Consider the following 22,315-nt stretch of genomic DNA (forward strand, 5'->3'; position numbering starts at 1 on the left):
ATTTTCGAAATATGATCATCCATGAATTATTGAATGTATGTATATATGGTTGGTTTATCAAACTACATGTCTGACATATGCAACCCTCCATAAAAAGTGTTTATGCAACTTAGTTAATGAGAACTTTTTACTTTCTTCTTGGTTCTGCCTTTGTCATTTTTGCTATAATATCTTTGCAACAAATTTTCTGTGTGACCAAATTATTATACTTTAGCCCATATTCTTCCATTGCCCGTGTTGATACTGTTCTGGAATGTGGCATTTTGTAATAGAACTGTCCAGTGTGGATTTATTCTTGGCCGATGTCAAAGCCTTGGAGGCATATGCTAGCTATTTTTACCATCTGTCTAGGTCGTGGAGTAGACCACTTTCTGAGGTCTATGATCCAGAAGAAGTTGCTGGCTATTTTGCTCTCAGGCCACATGTTTTGGCCCTTAGACTTCTTGAGGTAGTGAATGTAATTCCATATTTTCAAAGATTATGATATATAATTGTTTGTTACATCATCTATGTGAAAAAGTTGTTATTTGGCTAATTTGTGTATACACATCTTATTGGATTTAGGATTTCATTTTCAGGTGTTCTTCTCATTTGCTGCTGCTGCAATCAGAATTCGGATCTTGGGGTCAGGTGTCAGAAAGGTATACAGGTCAAATATGGAAAATAATATTGGTGGAGATGTTGCACAGTACAATTTTGGAATGGTACTAAAAGAAACCATGCTAAACCTGGGACCGACTTTTATCAAAGGTGAAAGGAACTTGATTGAAATTTGTAAACAAGCTCAGGCACAAAAAAAAATTAATTCTTGCCTTTGTTTACTACAATAGGAAGATATAAAGCTCTAGTTTCATGTATACTTTTGCTGGCTTATGCAGTTGGTCAGTCCCTCTCCACAAGGCCGGATATCATTGGTCCTGAAATTTCAAAGGTGTGCAAAGGAGTACTCTCTTTGATTTTGTATTAAAGTTCCCTTTTCATGTTGGAGTCAGTGATTACCAAGTGCATTTACATTTCAAGGTGCATGTTTTGCTACTACAAGATCAGTCTCGTGGTTGTGAAATTTTTTTTGATTGCTTTTCTTTCTGGAAGAGTAAATTAGAAAATGAAATTCTGCATTAGTGTTGTAAATTAGAAAAATATTCTGCTTTAGTCTTTTGTTGTAAGCCCCATAGTGAGATAAAGGTTTCATATGTTGATGTTAGTCTTTTGTTGTAAGGATGTGCAAAGTTGTTTGGTAGGCTGTGAGACACTTAATTGACTTTTAGAGAATTTTATGGTAGTAATTAACTTTGCTTTTTGAGAACTCTGGCAATGTGCATTATTTGGTTAAGGTTTGTTCATTTTGTAGATAATAGCTATTTCATTAGGTTTCACAGACATCACATGGATAAAAAGTTTGTGTCACGGAACCTTTTTACTCAAGTTTTGAGTCTCTCATCCAACTCTTCATTCTAAAGTTTTTTACGGTCCATATAAAATCAAGTACTAGTGGTATGTTGTACATTATTTTTCATTTTTTTTTGTTTTAGTTATGATTGCAGGCATTGTCTGAGCTGCATGATCAAATCCCTCCTTTTCCCAGGACTACGGCAATGAAGATCATTGAGGATGAACTAGGGTCCCCTGTAGAAACATATTTTAGCCACATCTCAGAGGAACCTGTGGCTGCAGCTTCTTTTGGCCAGGTGGCTGTGTGCCTGGGTTATGCAAAATTATTGTTTTTCATTTTCATTCAAATGAAAGAAAGGCGCTAGTATGGAATTTCCTTTATATTCCAATGCAGGTCTACAGGGGATGTACGGTGGATGGTCTTGATGTTGCAGTGAAAGTTCAACGTCCTAACTTACAGCACGTGGTTGTTCGAGATATTTATATTCTCCGCCTCGGGGTTTGTGTCAAATCTCTAGCTGTCCAATGTTTTATGTATTGAAGCAATAAATTCAATAATTTGTTTAGGCTACAATTTTCTCAGCTGGGACTTCTACAAAAGATAGCAAAAAGAAAAAGTGATCCTCGCCTGTATGCTGATGAGCTTGGAAAAGGTTTTGTAGGGGAGTTGGACTACACTTTAGAGGCTACAAATGCTTTGGAGTTTATGGTACTCATTTTGTTTCCAGTTGGATTTGTTGCCATTTATTATTCTACTACATATCAAGGCTTTGTGTATTGGTTGCTATGATGATTTCCTAAAGGCTGACACTTAAATCACGAAACTACAAATTTTGAATGACTGATTCATCGTAAGAGCTTTGCAATTTTGCCTATTTATAATGAAGTACCTACATTGAGCAAGCCATGTGCCTTTTACATGGAGTCTTCCCTCTCAATTGTTGCTTTAAAGTGCTCGAATTACTAAAACTAATTCCTTGAGAAAATATTACAAAATGATTTTGTTTTCCTGGGGAAGGTTCTGAGATATATAATTTTGGACAATTTTTATGTTAATGTTCATCAGTTTTTGGCAAAATCATGTCATTATTGTTTTGGCATTCCAAGAGCATGTGCTCCTTATTGCCTGGTTGTTTTTCCATGATTAAATGATGTTGATCCCTACTAACTGTTCTTCCCTGTCCACTCAGGAAGCTCATGCTCCCTTTTCATTTATTCGTGTTCCAAAAGTTTTTCATCATTTAAGCAGAAAGAGAGTTTTGACTATGGAGTGGATGGATGGTGAGAGTCCACGTGATTTAATTGACATGTCCACTACAGAGTCTATAGATCATGGCTCTAGCTATTCAAAGTGGCAGCAGAATGATGCTAAAAGGCGACTACTTGATTTGGTATGATTTATGTTAAAGTGCCTTGTTTAATTTTTCCAGGATCCATGTATGAAATATAATGGTGCTTGAACCTCAATTCCTGAAGGTATTATAACCAGATATCTTGTTAATTCGTAAAATAGTACTATTGGCTTCTAGAAAGGGAAAAAGCATAGGACCAGAAATAATAAAAGAAGAAGAAAAAGATATAACTATGGATATAGACATTGGATATGGACACTGAATGCAGGGATGTGCAAACAATAAATATATAGATATAGGCGTGACATGGCAAACAATATATTTTATATGTTTCTGTTAATTATACTTGTTGGAAAAATTGAAATCTTGATAGCCGAAAACCAGGTGATAAGGTTGTTGGGATATTTTCAAGTTAAAGTGATAAGAGATTAGAGAAGGCCACAAGATAAGAGGATAAGGCTCCAAGAAAAAAGGGGATTAATAGTCCTTGGCAGATAATTCCAACAGAAATTAAGTTTAAGTTTTGATTATCTTATCATATCAGAATTCAAATGTATCCTTGTATTTGAGGAAGATATTTCAGTTGTATGCATGTATATATACCGTACTAGAGATCAATGAAAAGCAGTCCTCTTTCAATCTAGTATTCTTCCTACTTGTTTTAATCCTTCTCAGGTACTTCGTCTAAGGTACTCAAATACATCTTCTTGGTAGTTAGCTTGATTGAAATTGTTCATGGTATCAGAGTCAACGATGGACAAGACTGATCCTCTTACCAATTCCTCTTCATCCACTTCTCTAGAGAGTACAACTTTTTTTATTCCAAATCCTGTCCAGCCCTCATCTCTTGACAACCATTCCCTTCAAATCACTCAACACAAGTTAATTGGAACCAATTTCAAAGAATGGTTCCAGTCCATTTTTCTTGTTCTTGAAGGTAAAAGAAAAGCTGGGTATGTCACCGGTGCAATTTCGATGCTAGTCTCAACAGCCCCGACTTATGGTGCTTGGGATGTAGAAAATTCCATTGTGATAGCATGGTTGATCAATTCCATAAAACCTAAGATTGGGAGAACTTACTTACTTTACAAGACAACCAAAGAAATATGGGAGGTTGTATAGGAGATATACTCAGATTTAGAAAACACATTACAATGTTTTGAAGTTCGATAAAAAATTTGAGATACTCAACAAGGCCACAAATCAGTCATTAAATACTACAATTCATTGACTGAATCATGGCAAGAGATGGACCTATTTAACAATCAAAATTGGCACTGTTCAGAAGATAGTGTCAAATTCACTCAGATGCTTGAAATGCAATGGATCTTTGATTTCCTTCTGGGGTTAAACAAAGAATTGGATGAGGTACGTGGGAGGTTACTATGTACTAAGCCCTTTCCTAGTATTCGTGAAGTATTTGCCGAAGTTAGAAGAGAAAAGAGTAGGAGAAGGGTAATGCTTACTAGTTCATCCACCACCGAGTCGAGTACCTCCCTTATCTACCTTCGCTACACATCATAACAGAACACAGGCACCATAGCAACGCAATCAGAAGGCTGGAAAGGAACAACTATGGTGCAGTTATTGTAACAAGCCTGACCATAAAAAGGAGACATGCTGGAAACTACCTAGAAAACCAACTTATTGGAAATCATGCAACCAGCGGGAGACAAATCGTGAGCCAAACCGAAACATCCAATGACAAAGAGAAATTTGGTAACTTAAATTTATCTACTGAACATATCAAAGTTTTATAGACTTTATTGAGCAATCAACACCTACTCAAGGAAACAAAAGCTACATCATCCATAGCCATCGTTGCTCATAAAGGTAATACCAGAATTTCATGTTTTACAAATAACTATATCAATGACGGATGGATTGTTGATACTGTTGCATTAGATCATATGACTGGAGACCGAACTTTTTTTTCAAGTTATGAAAAGTGTGATGATGATATTAAAATCACAGTGGCAAATGGCTCAATCTCAAAAGTAGTAGGTTGTGGTTCTATTTATGTATCAGGCCTAAGATTAAACTCAGTACTTCATGTTCCAAAGTTAAACTGCAACCTTGTTTCCATTAGCAAGCTCTCAAGGGACCAGAAATGTGCAGTAACCTTTTTCTCTTCTTTTTGTGTGCTTTAGGACTCGTCTTGGGGATGGGCGATTGGCAATGCTAAGGAGAAAAATGGTCTCTATTTCTCAATGGTGTTGGTTCTACCTCTAATCAATCACCTGAAAAAACTTCCTTGTCATTTTCTTCTCATTCAGAAATAATGCTTTGGTATAAATGCCTTGGCCATCCTAGTTTTGCTTATCTTAAATCATTGTATCCAAAATTGCTTAGCAATAAAGATCCTTCTCTATTTTAGTGTGAACATTGAATCTGTGCTAAACAAACCAAGAGTATTTATCCTTCTCATCCATATCTCATGTCAAAACCTTTTCATCTTATACATAGTAACATTTGGGGTCCTTCTCATTCTCCTTCTCTAATGGGTTTTAAATGGTTTATTACTTTTATTGATGACCACACTCGTGTATGTTGGGTGTACCGTATGAAAGAAAAATCTAAGGCAAATACCATTATCATATAGTTTCATAAGTGTGTTACCAATGTCTTTCAAGCTAACATCCAAATTTTGCGAACTAACAATGGTAGGGAATATTTTACAAATGACCTGAACCAATACTTTATTAATCAGGGTATATTTCATCAAAGTTCTTGCACCTAAACACCCTAACAAAATGGAATAGCTGAAAGGAAAAAATAGACGCCTACTAGAAGTAGTCCAATCCCTTATGTTTGCTAGCCATGTTCCTAATTTGTTTTGGGGGGAAACTGTTCTCACAACAACCTATCTCATCAACTGCTTACCCTCAAAAACCCTTAACCTCCATACTCTTAGCTACTTGATACCTTCCCTCAAGTCAGATTACTCAACTCCCTATCTCCAAGAATTTTCTGTTGCACTGTCTATGCCCATAATCAACAACCTTAGAAGGGAAAATTTGATCCTAGGGCCATTAAATGTGTTTGTGGGATAGTCACCAACCACAAAAGTGTACAAGTGCTATAACTCTTCCTTAAACAAATTCTATGTTTCATATGATTTTACCTTTTTTGAGAATCAAACCTTTTTTCCCCATAGTGATAACCATTGGGATCCCTCCATCTCTCTACCCATATCACTTCCATCTCACTTCTCTCCTTGCCAAAATTCTCTTCCTTGTCATAGCCTAAATTCAAAAGTTTTAGCACATGATTTGGTATTACCTAGAGGGGGAGAACCTAGTATCATTAAACCAACCATGTTTTATTCAAGGAGACAGAAAGATCCCCAAGCTATACGACCATTTGAACCGGGGCCAAGTCTAGAACCCACAAACAAGGATATGACGGTTGAGGACTTAAACCTCCCAATTGCTCTCAAGAAGGGAGTATGGTCATGCACTCAATATCCTATATCAAATCACTTAACCTACACTAAATTGTCTAATCAGTATAGGGTGTTTGTTGTAAGAGTAGATAGTGTGGAAATTCTAAAGGATATTTAGAAAGCTCCACACGACCCTAAGTGGAAAGCCATTGTAGATGAAGAAATTAGAGCACTTTTGGAAAATAACACGTGGGAAGTGGTTGATTCTCCCCAAGGGAAGAAAATTGTGGGTTGTAAATGGATATTCTCTATAAAGTTCAAGCTTGATAGGGAGAACAGATTATGAAGAAACGTTCTCACCAATGGCCAAGATGAATTCAATCAAGGTTCTTTTATTTCTTGTTGTTAACCTAGACTAGTAACTTTATCAAATGGAAATCAAGAATGCATTCCTAAATGGAAATCTAGAGGAAGAAGTATTTATGAGGATGCCCCCTGGTTTTGAAGAAGGAGACAACAAGGTATGCAAACTTAAGAAATCACGCTATGGATTAAAACAATCTCCCAGAGCATGGTTTACTAGATTCAGCACTGCATTAAAGGACTTTGGACATATTTAGGGACAAGCTGATCACACATTGTTCACAAGACAATCAGCAAATGGGAAAAGAGCTATCTTAATTGTTTATGTGGATGACAATGTGATTACAAGTGATGATTATCAGGAAATTACAGCATTGAAAACTCACTTGAAAAATGAATTTCAGGTTTAGGATCTTGGAACTCTTAAATATTTTCTTGGTATGGAAATAGCTCGAAGCAAACATGGAATATTTGTTACTGTTGAAGAATAAAGAAGTCTTTAAAGACAAGAAGACTTGGAGATAATTAGATAATTAGGGTTTAGTGTTTTATTTGTTTAGTGTTTTATTTATCTGTTTTATCTTTTATTTTATCTTTTGTTTTATCTCTTTGTTGTAAGTTTAAATAGTGTTGTAATCTAGTCCTAGATATAAGAAACTATAGATAATAGGATGTAATCTAGGAGAATTTTGACCGCCACCATGTAATCTAAGTTTCATTGTCTCAAACCTCTCCTCAAGTTGCTCCTGGTGCTGTCGAAAGTTGAGGTCCAATGCGTCTAATCGAGTTTCTAGCTACTTCATTCTTGTGCCTTCGGCCATCACTTAGTTCACCAATCAAGGCCTTAGATCAATCAACTGTCACAGTTCACTTGATCCAATTTTGAAATTCGAATTTTGACCGCCACTTGTGATGAGTGCCAATCGCTCAGAATTGCTGCTCATCGTTGACTTGAGCTAGATCAAGGGCTGGGGATTGCCTGGCTTCGCTTTGCGGCTTTGTCAAGTCGAAATTGAGAGAATCGCCCTGTAGGTCAACTTCACAACTTTGAAACCAACTTTCGATAATCATTGGCTTGCTAAATTTTTCGAAAATTGTTGATCTACGATTAGCTCTAGGAAACAGCAGGTGAAGAGACCCACCCTAGTCCGAACCAATCGTTAGAACCCTTGCAAACCAATCGCCAGAACTCTTGCAACTGATCACTATCTGCTCGCGATCACAACGGATTCAAGATTGCCCGAACTCTGTTTGCGATCGTTGTGATTCAATGACCGCCCCTAAACCTACTTCCACTTTGCGCCCTTCTTTCTTGCCAGAATCGGCACCTCCGTCTCACCCTATCACCTTCTAATGGCTAGAGGACCACTAGCTCTAATACCACTTGTCACATCCTAGGGTTGGGCTATGGTTTAGAAAGGAAATTGAGAAGAATTCTAGAGAGAGAGAGAGAGAGGGAAAATAGGGGAGAACAAGAGAGAAATGTAAGGGAAGAAGCCTGAATTCAATATTTCATTTCCTCCCATTCTTTACACACTGTAGCCTATTTATAACTGGAAGCAGATTCTAGAAACAACACCCATGTGCTCTTCACTAGAAATTATAACCACCTATAGCTAAGGGAAAATATCTCAAACAGAAACAAAAATTACAAATACTACCCTTGGAATGTGACACATATCTTTTATATCTCATATTATGCCTAAAATTTTTTCACCAAATTTTCATTGGTCTTCCCTTTACCTCTTTAACTACAAACGTATTCTATTATTCCCTCTTCTTAGAGGTGCTTCTATTAGTTTTCTTTTTTGATGTATAAATCATTTCAAATGTTTCTCAGATAAGACATCTTATCTTTAATAGGTGTCAATCTATCTCTTTTGAATAATCTCATTTTTAATTCTATCTTGTTTTATGGCCATGCATCCACTACAACGTCTATATCTTAGTTAACTTCATATTTTGCATATTTTGGTGCTTAACTGTTTAATATTTCATGTCATATAATAGATCTATTCTTGTAGCTGTCCAATAAAACATTCTTATAGGAATTTACAATTGTATATAACTGCTAAAACACTTATTCACTTTAAATATTCTATCTTGATTATGTGTAACATTTTCAATAATCTCTTCATTTCTTTGAATAATTGATACAAGATATTTGACTTTTTTTTTTTTTTTCATGAAATGATTTTATCTTTAATTATCATGATAACACGATACACAGTTTTACTAAACTTAACATCTGTGTATTCAACTTTTGACATGCTCAATTTGAAGGTTTTTGATTAGGCCATCCTCTATAATTCAAGCTTAGTGTGTACTCTTTTCTTGTGTCTAAGCCAACAAGACGATGTGCAAATGACATATATCAAGGCACCTCTCTTGAATGTGCTTATTAAGTTCATCAATCACTAAAACAAAGAGATAAGTCCTTAATATAAATCTTTACTGTAATATAATTATATTGGGAAAAGTCTTAGTAATGTCCTTCATGAGTCTTAATGCACATTTCTGCTTTATGAAACATGTCTTAAATAATCCACATGTAAGTAGCTAAGACTCACTTCTTTTTAAAATCCTTTGTAAGACATTTTAGGAGATTTTCTTCATAGGCTTTTTTAATGTCTATAAACTCCAATATATATATATATATATTTGTTTTATCTCAATAAACCCTTTCATCTGACCCTGAGCAAGTATATAGCTTGTATTGAACCTACTAGGCATAAAACTAAATTGTTTTCTGGAAACCTCAGCTTCTCTTCTTAGCCTTTGCTCACTCACTCTCTTCTAAAGTTTCATACCGTGGTTAATTAGCTTTATTCCTGTATAATTTTAGTAACTTTGAACATCACTCTTGTTCTTTGTCCATGTGGCAGGCATTCACTTTGATTTAAATATCACATTGAATAGATTCTTTAACATTATGCTCTATGGTACATGTTTCTAGTAACCTATCCATAAGCAACTTGAACTTTTTTCTCTTCTAAAAACTGCATAAGACATTTTTGGGAACCTTGTCACATGCTTTTCAAGTTATAAATACCATATATAAACCCCTTTGTTTATCTTTAAACGTTTCCATAAAATGTCTCAACAAGTATATAATATTTTTTTCTTCTTCTAGGCATGAAACTAAATTGATTTTGGAGACTTTGGTTTCTCTTTTTAACTCTTGTGTTGGGTTTTTGCATGGAAGATTAGCTCTAGAAGTTGAAGAGAAGAACTTGTTAGAATGAAGATATATTTTATTCTAAGTTAGATTAGTTAACTTAGTTATTTTATTATAAGAGGTATGCTAGTCTTTTGTATAGGCTAAGTTCTAACCTTGTAATTGCCGCCTCCCTAGTTTATAAATAGGAGGCGAGAGGCTTGCAGTTGGTCATAACGTCACATATCATTCTGTTAGTCTTTGTATGTGAGTGATACTGCCGAGAGAGAGAGAAAGAAAGGCTTAGAGATAAAGTCAGTCCTTGTATTCTCTTGAGAGAGCAGTGAACTTGTGTGAGGGAGAGAAAGGAGGTTCTTGTATCTTGTTTCAACTGGTTTCTAGTGGATTTATCTCTCGGAGAGAAGGCTGGATGTAGGATTGCTTTCAAGCAGTCTGAACCGGGATAATTCTGTGCTTCTTGGATGGTTTGATTGTTCTTATCTTTCATTTTCTTACTGTTTTCAATTTCTCTCATCTATATTCTATTGTTATCTTGATTTCCGGGTGAGGAAGTGAAGAGAGATTGGCAAATCTAAGTCTTGAATCAGTTCCTAATCTTAACATCTTGAGTCAATCTTTCCTAAAGTTCCATAGCATGGCTTGACTCCTTGTAATTTTCACAACTTTGAATATCTCTTTTGTTTTGTAAATAGAAATTATAGCTCTCTCTCTTCATAAGATTTCTGTGAACTTTGTTAGTCATTTTTCAACTCTATAAGCACCATAGATAAATCTTTTTGCTTATCTTTAGACTTTTTTGTTAGATGCCTCATTAAGTATATAACTTTCATTGTTGACCTACTAGATATAAAACTAGATTGATATTTAGAAACCTTGGGGCATGTTCAGTTATGGAAAACATTTTCTAATTTTCCAACTCTAATATTCTATTGAATGATTGAATCTCCAATTAGGAAACAGAAAAGTCAATTTTCTAATTTTTCAACTATATACTATGAATTGAAAAACATCAAAAGGATGTTTGCTAAATTTTCTGGAATGAATGCTATTGCTTTTTGAAACATAAAATGTTAGGGCATGTTTACTTGTAAAATTAAAGTTGAAAAAATAGAAAATGTTTTCTACAATTGAGTAGGCCCTTGGTTTTTCTTCTTAATTTTTGCTTGATCATATCTTCTAAAGTTTCATAATATGACTAGTTAAACTTGATCTCCTCGTGTAACTTTTACAGCTTTGAACATTTCGTTTGTTCTTACATAATGAACACTAAACTGCTTTTTTCATCATGTATGTTTTGCTTCTATGAGACTTTTTTGTGGTCACTGTCATATTATTCTTTTTCTTTTTAATGGTGTGTTTTATTGTTATTATTTTTTTTTTGCAAATGCGCTTGTAAAACATGTAATTCCTATCTTTTCTGGAATTCTTGGCATAATACTGCATAATATTTATTATTCCACATTCATTGAATAGTTTGGAGCTATGATCCTTTCATCTTGATTGTCTCCTAATTTATTACCACCTGTTGGTTTTTCTCTTTATGCACTTTTATTAGTTTAAATCCTTTTTTCTTGCTTTTGGCCAACTTGTATATTTCTCTTTTCTCATTCTTTATTCCAAATTGGTGGTACAAATGTTTATAAGCTTTTGACCCTGCTTCATTGACTGTCTTCTTTGCTTTAAATTTCTTGTTTGAGCATGTATGCAAAGTCCTACAGAAAGCTCTCTTGATGCTACTCTTTTTGGTTTGGTACTTTTTTTTTTTTCTTAACAGTCTTTATCATGTTTTACACTTTTTCTTTAAAAATAATTTATTTTTTTTCTTTTAAAACCTACCTTTTGATTCTCCAGCTTCATTATCATGCCTTTTTCATTTTTGATATGGAAGTCAAGGACCATAAGCCTGTTGAGTCATTAGGAACTAACAATATAACTTTAAATCCTTGAAATACAAGCAATATTTTTGCTTCATAAGGAAGAAATCTATTTGGATAATCAATGAGCTACTTTTATTTGTGATTACATGTTTGTTTCTCACTTTTTGGAAATGGTATTAGCTATGATGAGATCATATGCTATGGCAAAATCTTAAATAACGTTTTCCTCATTATATTTCCTCCAAAGACACAACCTTCATGCGCCTTTTCATACCTATTCACTTTCCTACCCAAATGACCTTTCAAATTACCTCCTATAATGATCTTCTCTCCTCTTAAATATTCCTTGCAACAACCCCTTCTAAATCATAATAAAACTTTGCATTAGTAACATTCATTTTCTCTTCTTCTAGTAGAACATTAATTGCAATAATCATATCTCCTAATCTCTTCACACCTACTACTCATCCTTGAAAGTCTTATCCGTCTTAATTTTCACTTCATTACTCCTTCAGTCCTTCCCCGAGCACCAAAGCTAATATCCTACTCAGCAAGTATATTCACCTTCTTGTCAACCCATCTTATCTCGTGGACATAATTTTGATTCTTATCCTATAATCATCACATCCACCACCTTCATATATTTGTCTATTAGCATTTTGATATTCTACGATCCAATTCTAGATCTCTAGTCTTAGACGAATTTTCTTATTCACATTTGTCTATGAAAATGTCAGAGGCCTTGTGAATTAGCACTACATTTGGGCTCCAATGCAGCATATCTAGCTCCTTTTTCACTCATATATGCTTATATTTAGAATCCATGTTTAAAAAATCTAATGATTTTTATGTTGGCCGTTGGCCACCTAATTCAACCCTCCCTCATTTGGACTTGGGGACCAACTGCGATAAAGAATAATACCTTTGACATTAAAAGTGTTGAGGAGATTATTTAATCTGCAGGCGAAGTTAACCTAACCATAAATGTTGCAGTGGCTATTTCTTTTACATTATTAGTCAATTTGGAATTTTTTTATCAGAATTGGCAATTCAAATGCATTTGGTTTTTATCTAGGCTATTTATATGCATTTTTAGTTCCTTTATATTACTTGTCCCAGGTTAACAAAGGAGTAGAGGCATCACTAATTCAACTCCTTGAAACTGGCTTATTACATGCTGATCCGCATCCTGGGAACATACGGTACATCTCATCAGGAGAAATAGGGTACTTTACGACATTCATTGTCTGTCTATTCCTCTAAAGGAAAAGAATTTTCCTTTTTCCCCTTCTAATGGAATTGTTCAGTCATTCATTACTGGGTTATTTGCTAATTGTTGAAGAAATTATTCTTTTATCACTTATTCTGTCATTAATGTGCTAGATTTCTAGATTTTGGGTTGCTGTGCCAGATGCAAAAGAAGCATCAGTTTGCCATGCTTGCATCCATAGTGCACATAGTAAATGGTGATTGGGCATCCCTTGTTCATGCTCTAACCAATATGGACGTTGTAAGGCCAGGAACTAATATATGGCGTGTTACCAAGGTAATCATGTCTACTGTTACTGCATCTTCCTGTTGTCATTAATTTTGTTGCTTGCATTCTGTAATGAAGTGAATTTTGGGAATGATAAATTGTTGCTCTCTGGTCACCAAAATAAAGTTTATATTATTTTCTTTTGAACTAGAATGTCTAAAACACCATCACAGAATGATTCGTTAGTAAAATTCATATTCAGGACCTTGAAGATGCATTGGGAGAGGTAGAATTTAAAGATGGAATCCCTGATATCAAGTTTAGTCGGGTAAGAGCAATGTCTCTATGATGCCTGTCATTCATTCCTGTTCTGCTTATGACATTGAAGGCCATATTATAATTTACCCAAAGACCATTTGTGAATTCCATGCGAGCAACCTTGTACTTTATTCTTTTTTGTGAGATGTTTTTTTTAGGCATCAACTGGTGCTGGATTCTATTTTTTTCATTTTGATACTGGCTCGATGTTTTCGGGTTCCATTATGAAATACCTTTTGGAAAAGGCTTGGCCTCATTAGCTGACCATTTGCTTGATTACCTCATTGAATTAATGTAATCACGTGTGTTCTCATCTTTAGCAATTATTATGTATTTCCTTGAGAACTAGTTTTGTTTCTTGCCATAAAAGTCGATGGAAGACTCTTTTGGGAGAAATGCCTACAAAACAATGAATGCAGTTGCAGCCTACAAGTGACCATGTGGCGAAGAATGCTGTCACGAGACCAGGAACTGAGTGTTTGTTGCTGTTAAATTTTGTGCTAGAATCGGATATTACCTATATGTACAGCCTTAGTATTTTTTATTCTCTTGCATGCATTTACTTTCCAGCTAGGTAGTTTGTTATGGTTTACTTTCCAGCTAGGTAGATTGTTATGGCAAAATCTGCCAGGTGTCCAAATGCTAGAGTAGGACAAAATAGTTGGTTAGAGGTGGGTGTGATCTGCTGTGGCAGCACCCACGGGCCAAGCTATATAAGCTTATTCTCTCTTTTGTAAAAGGCATTCAAGAATTCAATCAAAGACTGTTATTCTCTCATATTTCTCTTTCTCCCTTCATTTCTCTTCTATACTTTCCTCTCCCTCCTTCTTCCTTGTTCTAGCTCGCTACCTAGATTCACGTTGAATCAGGGAAGCTGCTGAGTGTCACAGCACCGCCATGACATTTGGTATCAGAGCACGATTTCGACAAGGGGCACAACCGGCGCGAGAGATGGCCGAAGGAACGCTCATGAAGAACATAGAGTCACAGCTCTAGCAACTCAACTTGGCAGTGGGAGAATTCCAGGATCAGGTGGACCGAGTAGAAGTCAACAACCAAAAAAACTATGATGCGATCATGACAGTTGATCGCAAGATGGAGGGAGGACTTAACCGAATGAGACGAGATATCAACCAGATAAGGGAGGAGATGGGTAATCAACTTCAATAGTTTATGTTGATGTTCACCCGTCAAAATCAAGTAAGGTTGTCTCCTGATTTTCCTCATAGAGATAGGAATGACCCCATTTTACAGAATGAGAGGGTGAATTAAGAAAATAGAGCCCATGAGATTGTTGTCGAGCAAGGTGATGACACTGAGACATTGTTAGGTGGGGGACGGGAGGAATGGACTATTCCTCCACAACAGGGGTTCCTCGTGCCTCATATGGAGATACCCATGTTTGAAGAGACTAATCCTAGGTGGTGGGTTAGAAAGTGTGAGAGGTTGTTCGAATGGTACAATGTACCGATGGAAAGAAGGGTTACTTTAGCGGCAACCTACTTTGATGATGGGGTGGACGCATGGTTTCAAGGTTGGACTCGAGTACAGGAGAACTATACCTGGAGGGAGTTCTCAAAGGTTGTGTAAGAGGTTCGGGGAGAGGAGCATGTTGGACACCATTGAGGAGTTTAATAAACTGAAATAGGTGGGTGATGTGGGGACCTACTTAAGGAGGTTTGAGGAGCTAAGATCCTTGATGAGTAGCCATGATCCTCACCTAACAAAGGCATATTTTTGTCACACACATGGGCCATGATGCGACATTGGCTATTTTTCTGTTTTAACGTTCCTTGCATTTATGTTATGCTTTTATGTTTTCATTTACTTAATGCTATTGTACTCGTTGGGTGAGGGCAACTGTATGTTGAGAGGATGTCTAAGGGAATATCCTACGTGTAAAGGGGCCTGGGAAGAGACAAAATAGTTAGTTAGGAGGGGTGGAATCTGCTGAGGCGGCACCCATGCTAGAGGTTAGAGGTTATATATCCTCTAGAACCAGCCTGTAAGGGGTATGAAAAAGCTAAGGAATATTATTCTCCTTCTTTGTCCTCTCTCTCTCTCTCTCTCTCTTGAATCTCTCTTTCTCGTTGTTGTATCTCTCCCTAAGACCCCCTTCTGACCTTCTAATTCGTACCGAATTCGAAGGTTGTATATTTGTCACCGTTGAGTCGTCACAATTTTGTCTCTAGCTTCCTTAGTGGCCTGGGCAAAGACTTAAGGCCTATGGTGAAGATGATCAGGCCAAGAATGGTGGAGTGAGCAATTGAAAGCTCCAAGTTACAAGAGATGGTTGTGGAGGCCCTGTTAAAGAAGCAAAGGGTGCAGCAACAAAGGACTGTACACTCGGGAAATTGGCAACAAGGAGGGATCAACAAGGAGATGGTGATAGGTAATGTAAGGGGGGAGGAATTTTGTTAATTCCAACTTTGTGGGAGACCCAATGATCTTAAGAGGCAACCAGGAGCATGTTACAGATGTGGAGATAGGTACTTTCCAAGACACCAATGTAAGCGTCAGCTACTGTTATTAGAAGGCAGAGGAGAAGGAGAAGCAGAAGATGAAGAAGGAGAGGAAGTGGACGAAACCGATGAAGAGGTAGTAGAGGACAATGGAGAGATATCCCTCCATGCACTCAAGGGAGTCACTAATAACAAGATAATTAAGGTTGAGGGGAAGGTGAAGGAAGGTAGTTTGTCCATCCTAATTGACAGTAGAAGCACACATAGCTTCCTCGATGATAACACTGCCAATAAGCTCAAGTGTCAACTCACAGGTACACTACCTTTGAGTGTGACGGTTGCGAATGGGAATCGAGTAGTGAGTGACTCGGTCTGCCTGGGGTTCATATGGGAAATGCAAGAAGAGAAATTCAAAGCAGACCTCAGGTTGCTACAACTAGGAGGTTGTGTAGTCTTGGGGGTGGATTGAATGAAAGGGGTGAGTCCCATATGCTTCGATTTCAACAGGATGGAAGTGTCATTTGAAAAAGAGGGAAGAAGGATGACTCTCCCTAGTGGGAAGGAGGTTGTTGCCTACAAAATGATCATCGGAAAGAGGCTTAGGAGGGTCCTGTAAAGCAAATGGAGTCAGCTTTCGCAGATGTTCTCGATCATAGAAGTGGAAGAGCGATAAGAAGGGGAAGATTATGGAGAGTTGCAACTCTCGATCAGTCACCAATTAGGGAATCCTAATCGGTAAGCACGCTACCCCTTATTGATGAATTATTGATGGAATTTAGGGACTTATTCGAAGACCCAAACACCCTACCTCCTAACTGCACCCTAAACCATGCAATTAACCTCAAATCTAATGCCGAACCAATCAACATGAGAGCCTACCATTATGCACCTGCCCAAAAGACTGAAATTGAAAAAATGGTGAGGAAAATGTTGAACCAATCCTTCATAAGACCCAGCCATAGTCCATTTGCCTCACCAGTCCTCTTGGTAAAGAAGAAAGATGGTTCTTAACGTTTTTTTGTGGACTACCGTCAACTAAACGCCCTGACCATCAAGGATAAATTTCCAATACCCCTTGTAGAAGACCTAATGGACGAATTACACAAAGCTGAATTCTTTTCAAAGCTTGATCTAAGGTCGGGCTACCATCAAATCAGGACGAAGCTCGAGGATATACATAAAACTGCCTTCCAAACCCATCATGGCCATTTCGAGTTCTTGGTGATGCCATTTGGGCTCACCAATGCCCTGACAACCTTCCAATCCTTAATGAACCAAATATTTGAGCATTTCCTAAGAAAATTTATACTAGTCTTCTTCGATGACATCCTAGTTTATAGCCCTACCTTAGACCAACGCATTGCCCACCTAAAAGCCACCTTCGAAGTCCTAAGATGCAATCAATTATTCGCCCAGCCTCAAGTGGAGTACTTGGGACACCTGATTTCTGGAAAGGGGGTCAATACCGACCCAAAGAAAGTGGAGGCCATGCTGAATTGGCCTAAACCCAATACCTTAAGAGCCCTCAGAGGATTCTTGGGATTGACAGGACACTATCGTAAGTTTGTGAAAAGTTATGGAGTCATAAGTAAGCCCCTTACGGAGTTGTTAAAGAAGGGAAATTTCAATTGGAGACCTGAGGCTGATGCAGCCTTCAATAAATTGAAGGTCGCAATGAGTAGAGTCCCAACCCTGGGACTGCCAGACTTCAGCAAATCGTTTGTGCTAGAAACGGATGCTAGCGGGATAGGTATTGATGCAAGGTGGCCGACCCCTAGCATTCCTAAGCCAAGCTCTAAGCCCAAGGCACCTGAACCTAAGCATCTACGAGGAGTTTTTGGCTGTTGTCATGGCAGTAGATAAATGGAGGCATTATTTGGAGATGAGAAGGTTTGTAATTAAGACTGATCGTGAGTCTCTTAAACTCTTGTTGCAACAGAAGCTGCAAACTCAGTTACAAAGAGAGGAATGGCTAAGCTAATAGGACTTGACTACTCTATACAATACAAGAAGAGCAAGGAGAATCTGGTTGCAAATGCCTATCAAGGTGTCACGAAGAAAGGGAAGCAGCTGCCATCACTATGGTGATCCCCGAGTGGTGCAGTGAAGTGGTGAACAACTATGACGGGGATGAACACATCAAGGAAATTCTAGAGAAAGTAGCAATAGGGGGGTAGTGAAATGGAAGGATATGTTTTGAAGGATGGATTGTTGAGATATAAGGGCCAGATAGTCGTGGGCAACAATGCTAAGCTTAAGAGAAGCATCTTGCAATTGTTGCGCGAATCTCCTCTAGGGGGGCATTCTGGTATCCAAAATACCTATTTGAGAGTTAAGCACTTATTTGATTGGCCTCAACTTAAGGGGACTGTGAAGGAACATGTGCTGGGATGTGACATATGTAGGAAGTGCAAGCATGAAAATGTAGCCTACCCGGGGTTGTTGCAGCCCTTGCAGATTTTAGAGCAACTGTGGCTGAGTTTGTCCATGGATTTCATAGAGGGCCTACCAAGATCAGAAGGGTAGGATTGTGTGTTGGTGGTGGTGGATCGGCTAACTAAATTCACACACTTTGCAGGATTGTCTCATCCTTGCACGGCCCAAGAGGTGGCTAGGGTGTTTATGGATCAGGTGGTGGCTTTACACGGGGTCCCCAAGACCATTATTTCAGATAGGGATAAGTGTTTACAAGCCATTTTTGGAGGGAATTGATGAAAATGTGGGCACTGAACTTAGCTTATCAATAGCCTACCACCCATAAACTGACGGCCATACTGGAAGGGTGAACCAAAGCTTAGAAACCTATCTAAGATGCATGTGTATGACACAGCCTAAGAGTTGGCATAGGTGGCTGGCCATGGCACAGTGGTGGTACAACTCCTGCCATCATGCCTCTACCAAAATGACTCCGTTTGAGGCTGTCTATGGGTATAAACCCCCTTCCCTACCAGCCATAGGAGGACAAACAACAGCCACCGCTATAGAAGAATACCTACAACAGAGAAGAGAGGTGTTGGAACAATTGAAACAAGAGTTGGCGGCAACCCAAAACAGAATGAAGCAAAACGCGGATAAAAGGAGAAGTGACCGGGAATTTAGAGTAGGGGAAAGAGTTTACTTGAGACTAAGATACCCACATCTGAAGGCCATCACTCAAGGGCAGGTATCTAAACTTAGTCCTAAGTACTTTGGGCCATTTCCTATCACAGCCCGGATAGGCAAGGTAGCCTACCAATTGCAGCTGCCAGAGAGGACCAAGATCCACCCAATCTTTCACGTCTCCTTGCTAAAAAAGTCCACGAGAAACCAGAGAGTTAGCCAAGAGCTACCACCTCTACCTAAGGAGAAAGAAGGCCTGAGGGAACCTAAGGCCATAATAGAAATGAGGGTAATCTACCATCAAGGGGCCCCCCTCTTTCAAGTCAGGGTCAGGTGGCAAGGAAAATCGTCCAAGGAGGACACCTAGGAGTACCTACCTACGTTGATGCAGCAGTTTCCAAGAACAACTAGCCTTCTGAGTATTTCTTGAGGACAAGAAATAGTTGATGGGAGGGGTACTGTCACAAGACCAGAAACCAACTATTTGTTGCTGTTAAATTTTGTGCTAGAATTGAATATTACCTACATGTACTGCCTTAGTATTTTTTATTCTCTTGCATGCGTTTTACTTTCTAGCTAGATAGTTTATTATGGTTTACTTTCCAGCTAGGTAGATTGTTATGGCAGAATCTACCAAGTGTCCAAATGCTAGAGTAGGACAAAATAGTTGGTTAGAGGTGGGTGTGATCTGCTGTGGCAGCACCCACGGGCCAAGCTATATAAGCTTATTCTCTCTTCTGTAAAAGGCATTCAAGAATTCAATCAAAGACTCTGTTATTCTCTCTTATTTCTCTTTCTCCCTTCATTTCTCTTCTATACTTCCCTCTCCCTTCTTCTTCCCTATTCTAGCTCGCTACCTAGATTCACACTGAATCAAAGAAGTTGCTAAGTGTCACAGCACCGTCGTGACAAATGCTTGACTGGAAAGTTAGCCCACCACCCCTGTTTTACCTCTCCATATGATTTTCAAGTACAATTGAACTTTTTTAATTGTAAAAAGTGTTTTAAAAAAGCATTATGTCACAACCACATGATTTTTTTCTTTTCTTAGATGCTAAGATAATTTAAGTGAACAATGCTTTTTGTTGAAAGTAAAAATAATAATATAAAAGATAAGTTAACCCTTTATGTACCAACTTAAGCTTTTGGATGAGACAATGATTAACAATTCAACATGATATCAAAGTAGGTAAAGGCCTAAGTTCAAACTTCACCGCTAATCCAATATTGGAATAGTTGCTCATGTTACGAGTTATGTGTTAAAGCCTAGCCACACATGAGGGGCATGTTGAGAGTAAAAATAATAATATAAAATGATAAATTAACCCTCTATCTGTCAACTTAAGCTTTTAGATAAGATAGTGATTAACAATTCAACACTATTAATACAAAACTTTATTTTGAATTTTCATACAAAATGGTATCACTATTTAATAGCTATACAAGTTTGAGTTATGGAAATAACCTATTTGCAAGAAAAATAAATAAAGGGAAAGGCTACATATAAAGAAGGGAGCCTTGTGCACTAGGGAAGCCTTTTTAATCATTTTTCAAATTTAATTCATTAATCATGCTACTTTTCTCTTCTTATTATGTTGTGGCTAATTGATGTTCTAGGTAAATTTTCTTTAAATAGATTATAAACTCCAAAATGTAACATAATATATTTCTGATATGAAAATATGTGAATATTATGTATCAGTTCTTAAATCACTGTGTCCATTACAGAGAAACTTAGGCTAAGGTGTTTTTCCTTCTTTGAAAATTTTCTTAATGTGTTATTTTCTAGTGATGTGCAGAAAATTCTTTTATTTGTCCTATTATGATATATTCTGAAGGTGTTTTCCTGACTGATGTTTCTATTATAATTGCTTTGAAGGTCTTGGGTAAAATCTGGTCTGTTGCCTTCAAGTATCATTTTCGCATGCCACCATATTATACACTTGTCTTGCGATCTCTTGCTTCCTTGGAAGGTAAATCTTTTACACATTCAATTTCTTGATCCTTGCAAAGTACCATATTTGTATGCAGTTAATTGTTTCATTGGAATGCTCATAGAAGAAATTACTCCCACTAGCAACTACTTGTAGAACGTTTATTCATAGGTAAGTTGTGGGTTTGAAGACGATGAGAATATTTGGAAATTGAATCAAACTTTTATTCAATTAGTCTTAAAATCCTTTACATACTCGGTCCCTATTTAACATGTGCATAGAGAACAAATATGAAAACATAAAATTAAACCCAAATAATTAGCCCCAAATAATCAGCCTAAACATTCCAAATATTAGATCTCATTATGGCCTCAATCTCAATCTCTTACCACAATCTCCTCCAAATCCTCTTCAAATCATTCAGGATTTCAACACTCCCCCTCAAGTTGGATCATAGATGTTGATCATGTCCAACTTGTAAATAAACTCTTCAAAGCTAGACCTCTGTATCCCCTTAGTAAATATATTTGCCAATTGTTCTCTAGTAGGGATATAGGTCATGCAGATTGTCCCTTTCTCGATTTTCTCCTTTATAAAATGTCTGTCAACTTCTATATGTTTAGTCTTGTCGTGCTGAACAGGATTATGGGAAATACTGATAGCAACTTTGTTTTCGCAGTAAAGTTTGATGGGGAACTCTACTGTGATATGTAGTTCCTCCAAAAGCTTTTGTAACCATAGCCCTTCACACATCCCTTGTGCAACAGCTCTGAATTCAGCTTCAACACTACTTCTGGCTACCACATTCTGCTTTTTACTTCTCTATGTTACTAGATTTCCCCAAACATAGGTACAGTAGCCGGTAGTAGATCTTTTGTCTTCTACTGAGCCTGCCCAATCTGCATCTGTATAGATCTCTATCTTCTTATTGTCTCATTTCTTAAAGAATAGACCTCGCCCTGGTGAGCCTTTCAGATATCTGAGAATCTTATACACTGCTTCTAGGTGACTCTCCTTTGGTGAATGCATATGCTGACTGACAACACTTACAGCGAAAACAATGTCAGGTCTAGTGTGAGATAGGTAGACATCTACTATCTTTCTCTATCCACAGGCTTTCCAACATCTTCCATTCTTTTCCTTGCCTCGATCGGGGTATTGCTTGGCTTGCAACCAAGCATACCAGTCTCAGTCAAAAGGTTAAGAACGTACTTTCTCTGAGAAACACTAATTCCCTTCTTTGATCTGGCAACTTCCATTCCCAAAAAATATTGCATTTAACCTAGGTTTTTTACCTCAAACTCTGTGGCTAAGACTTTCTTCAACCTCTCCACCTCTCCTATGTTATCTCCGATGAGTATGATGTCATCGACATACACGATCAGAATGGTCCTTCCATCATTGGATTGTTTAAAGAACATAGTATGATCTGACTGTCCCTGTTGATATCTTGATTCTTAATTACCTTTGCAAATCTA

General features: G+C 37.4%; 1 protein-coding gene across 2 annotated transcripts in view; it reads left to right on the forward strand.

Moving 5' to 3' along the window:
* Positions 1 to 22,315, forward strand: part of LOC127806070 (uncharacterized) — an 88,644-nt gene that overhangs the window by 16,106 nt on the left and 50,223 nt on the right. Inside the window, exons 2-12 of one of the 2 annotated variants that reach the window (XM_052343063.1) lie at positions 273 to 448; positions 579 to 750; positions 879 to 931; positions 1,545 to 1,688; positions 1,787 to 1,891; positions 1,976 to 2,101; positions 2,583 to 2,783; positions 12,667 to 12,749; positions 12,931 to 13,093; positions 13,287 to 13,352; positions 20,783 to 20,876. In XM_052343063.1, coding sequence (XP_052199023.1) covers positions 273 to 448; positions 579 to 750; positions 879 to 931; positions 1,545 to 1,688; positions 1,787 to 1,891; positions 1,976 to 2,101; positions 2,583 to 2,783; positions 12,667 to 12,749; positions 12,931 to 13,093; positions 13,287 to 13,352; positions 20,783 to 20,876 — 1,383 coding nt within the window. Of the gene's footprint in view, positions 1 to 272; positions 449 to 578; positions 751 to 878; positions 932 to 1,544; positions 1,689 to 1,786; positions 1,892 to 1,975; positions 2,102 to 2,582; positions 2,784 to 12,666; positions 12,774 to 12,930; positions 13,094 to 13,286; positions 13,353 to 20,782; positions 20,877 to 22,315 lie in introns of both variants that reach the window. The other variant, XM_052343062.1, reaches the window with a different exon arrangement.

The sequence above is a fragment of the Diospyros lotus genome, chromosome 7, assembly GCF_014633365.1.
Source record: "Diospyros lotus cultivar Yz01 chromosome 7, ASM1463336v1, whole genome shotgun sequence".
In the NCBI taxonomy this organism is placed as follows: Eukaryota; Viridiplantae; Streptophyta; class Magnoliopsida; order Ericales; family Ebenaceae; genus Diospyros; species Diospyros lotus.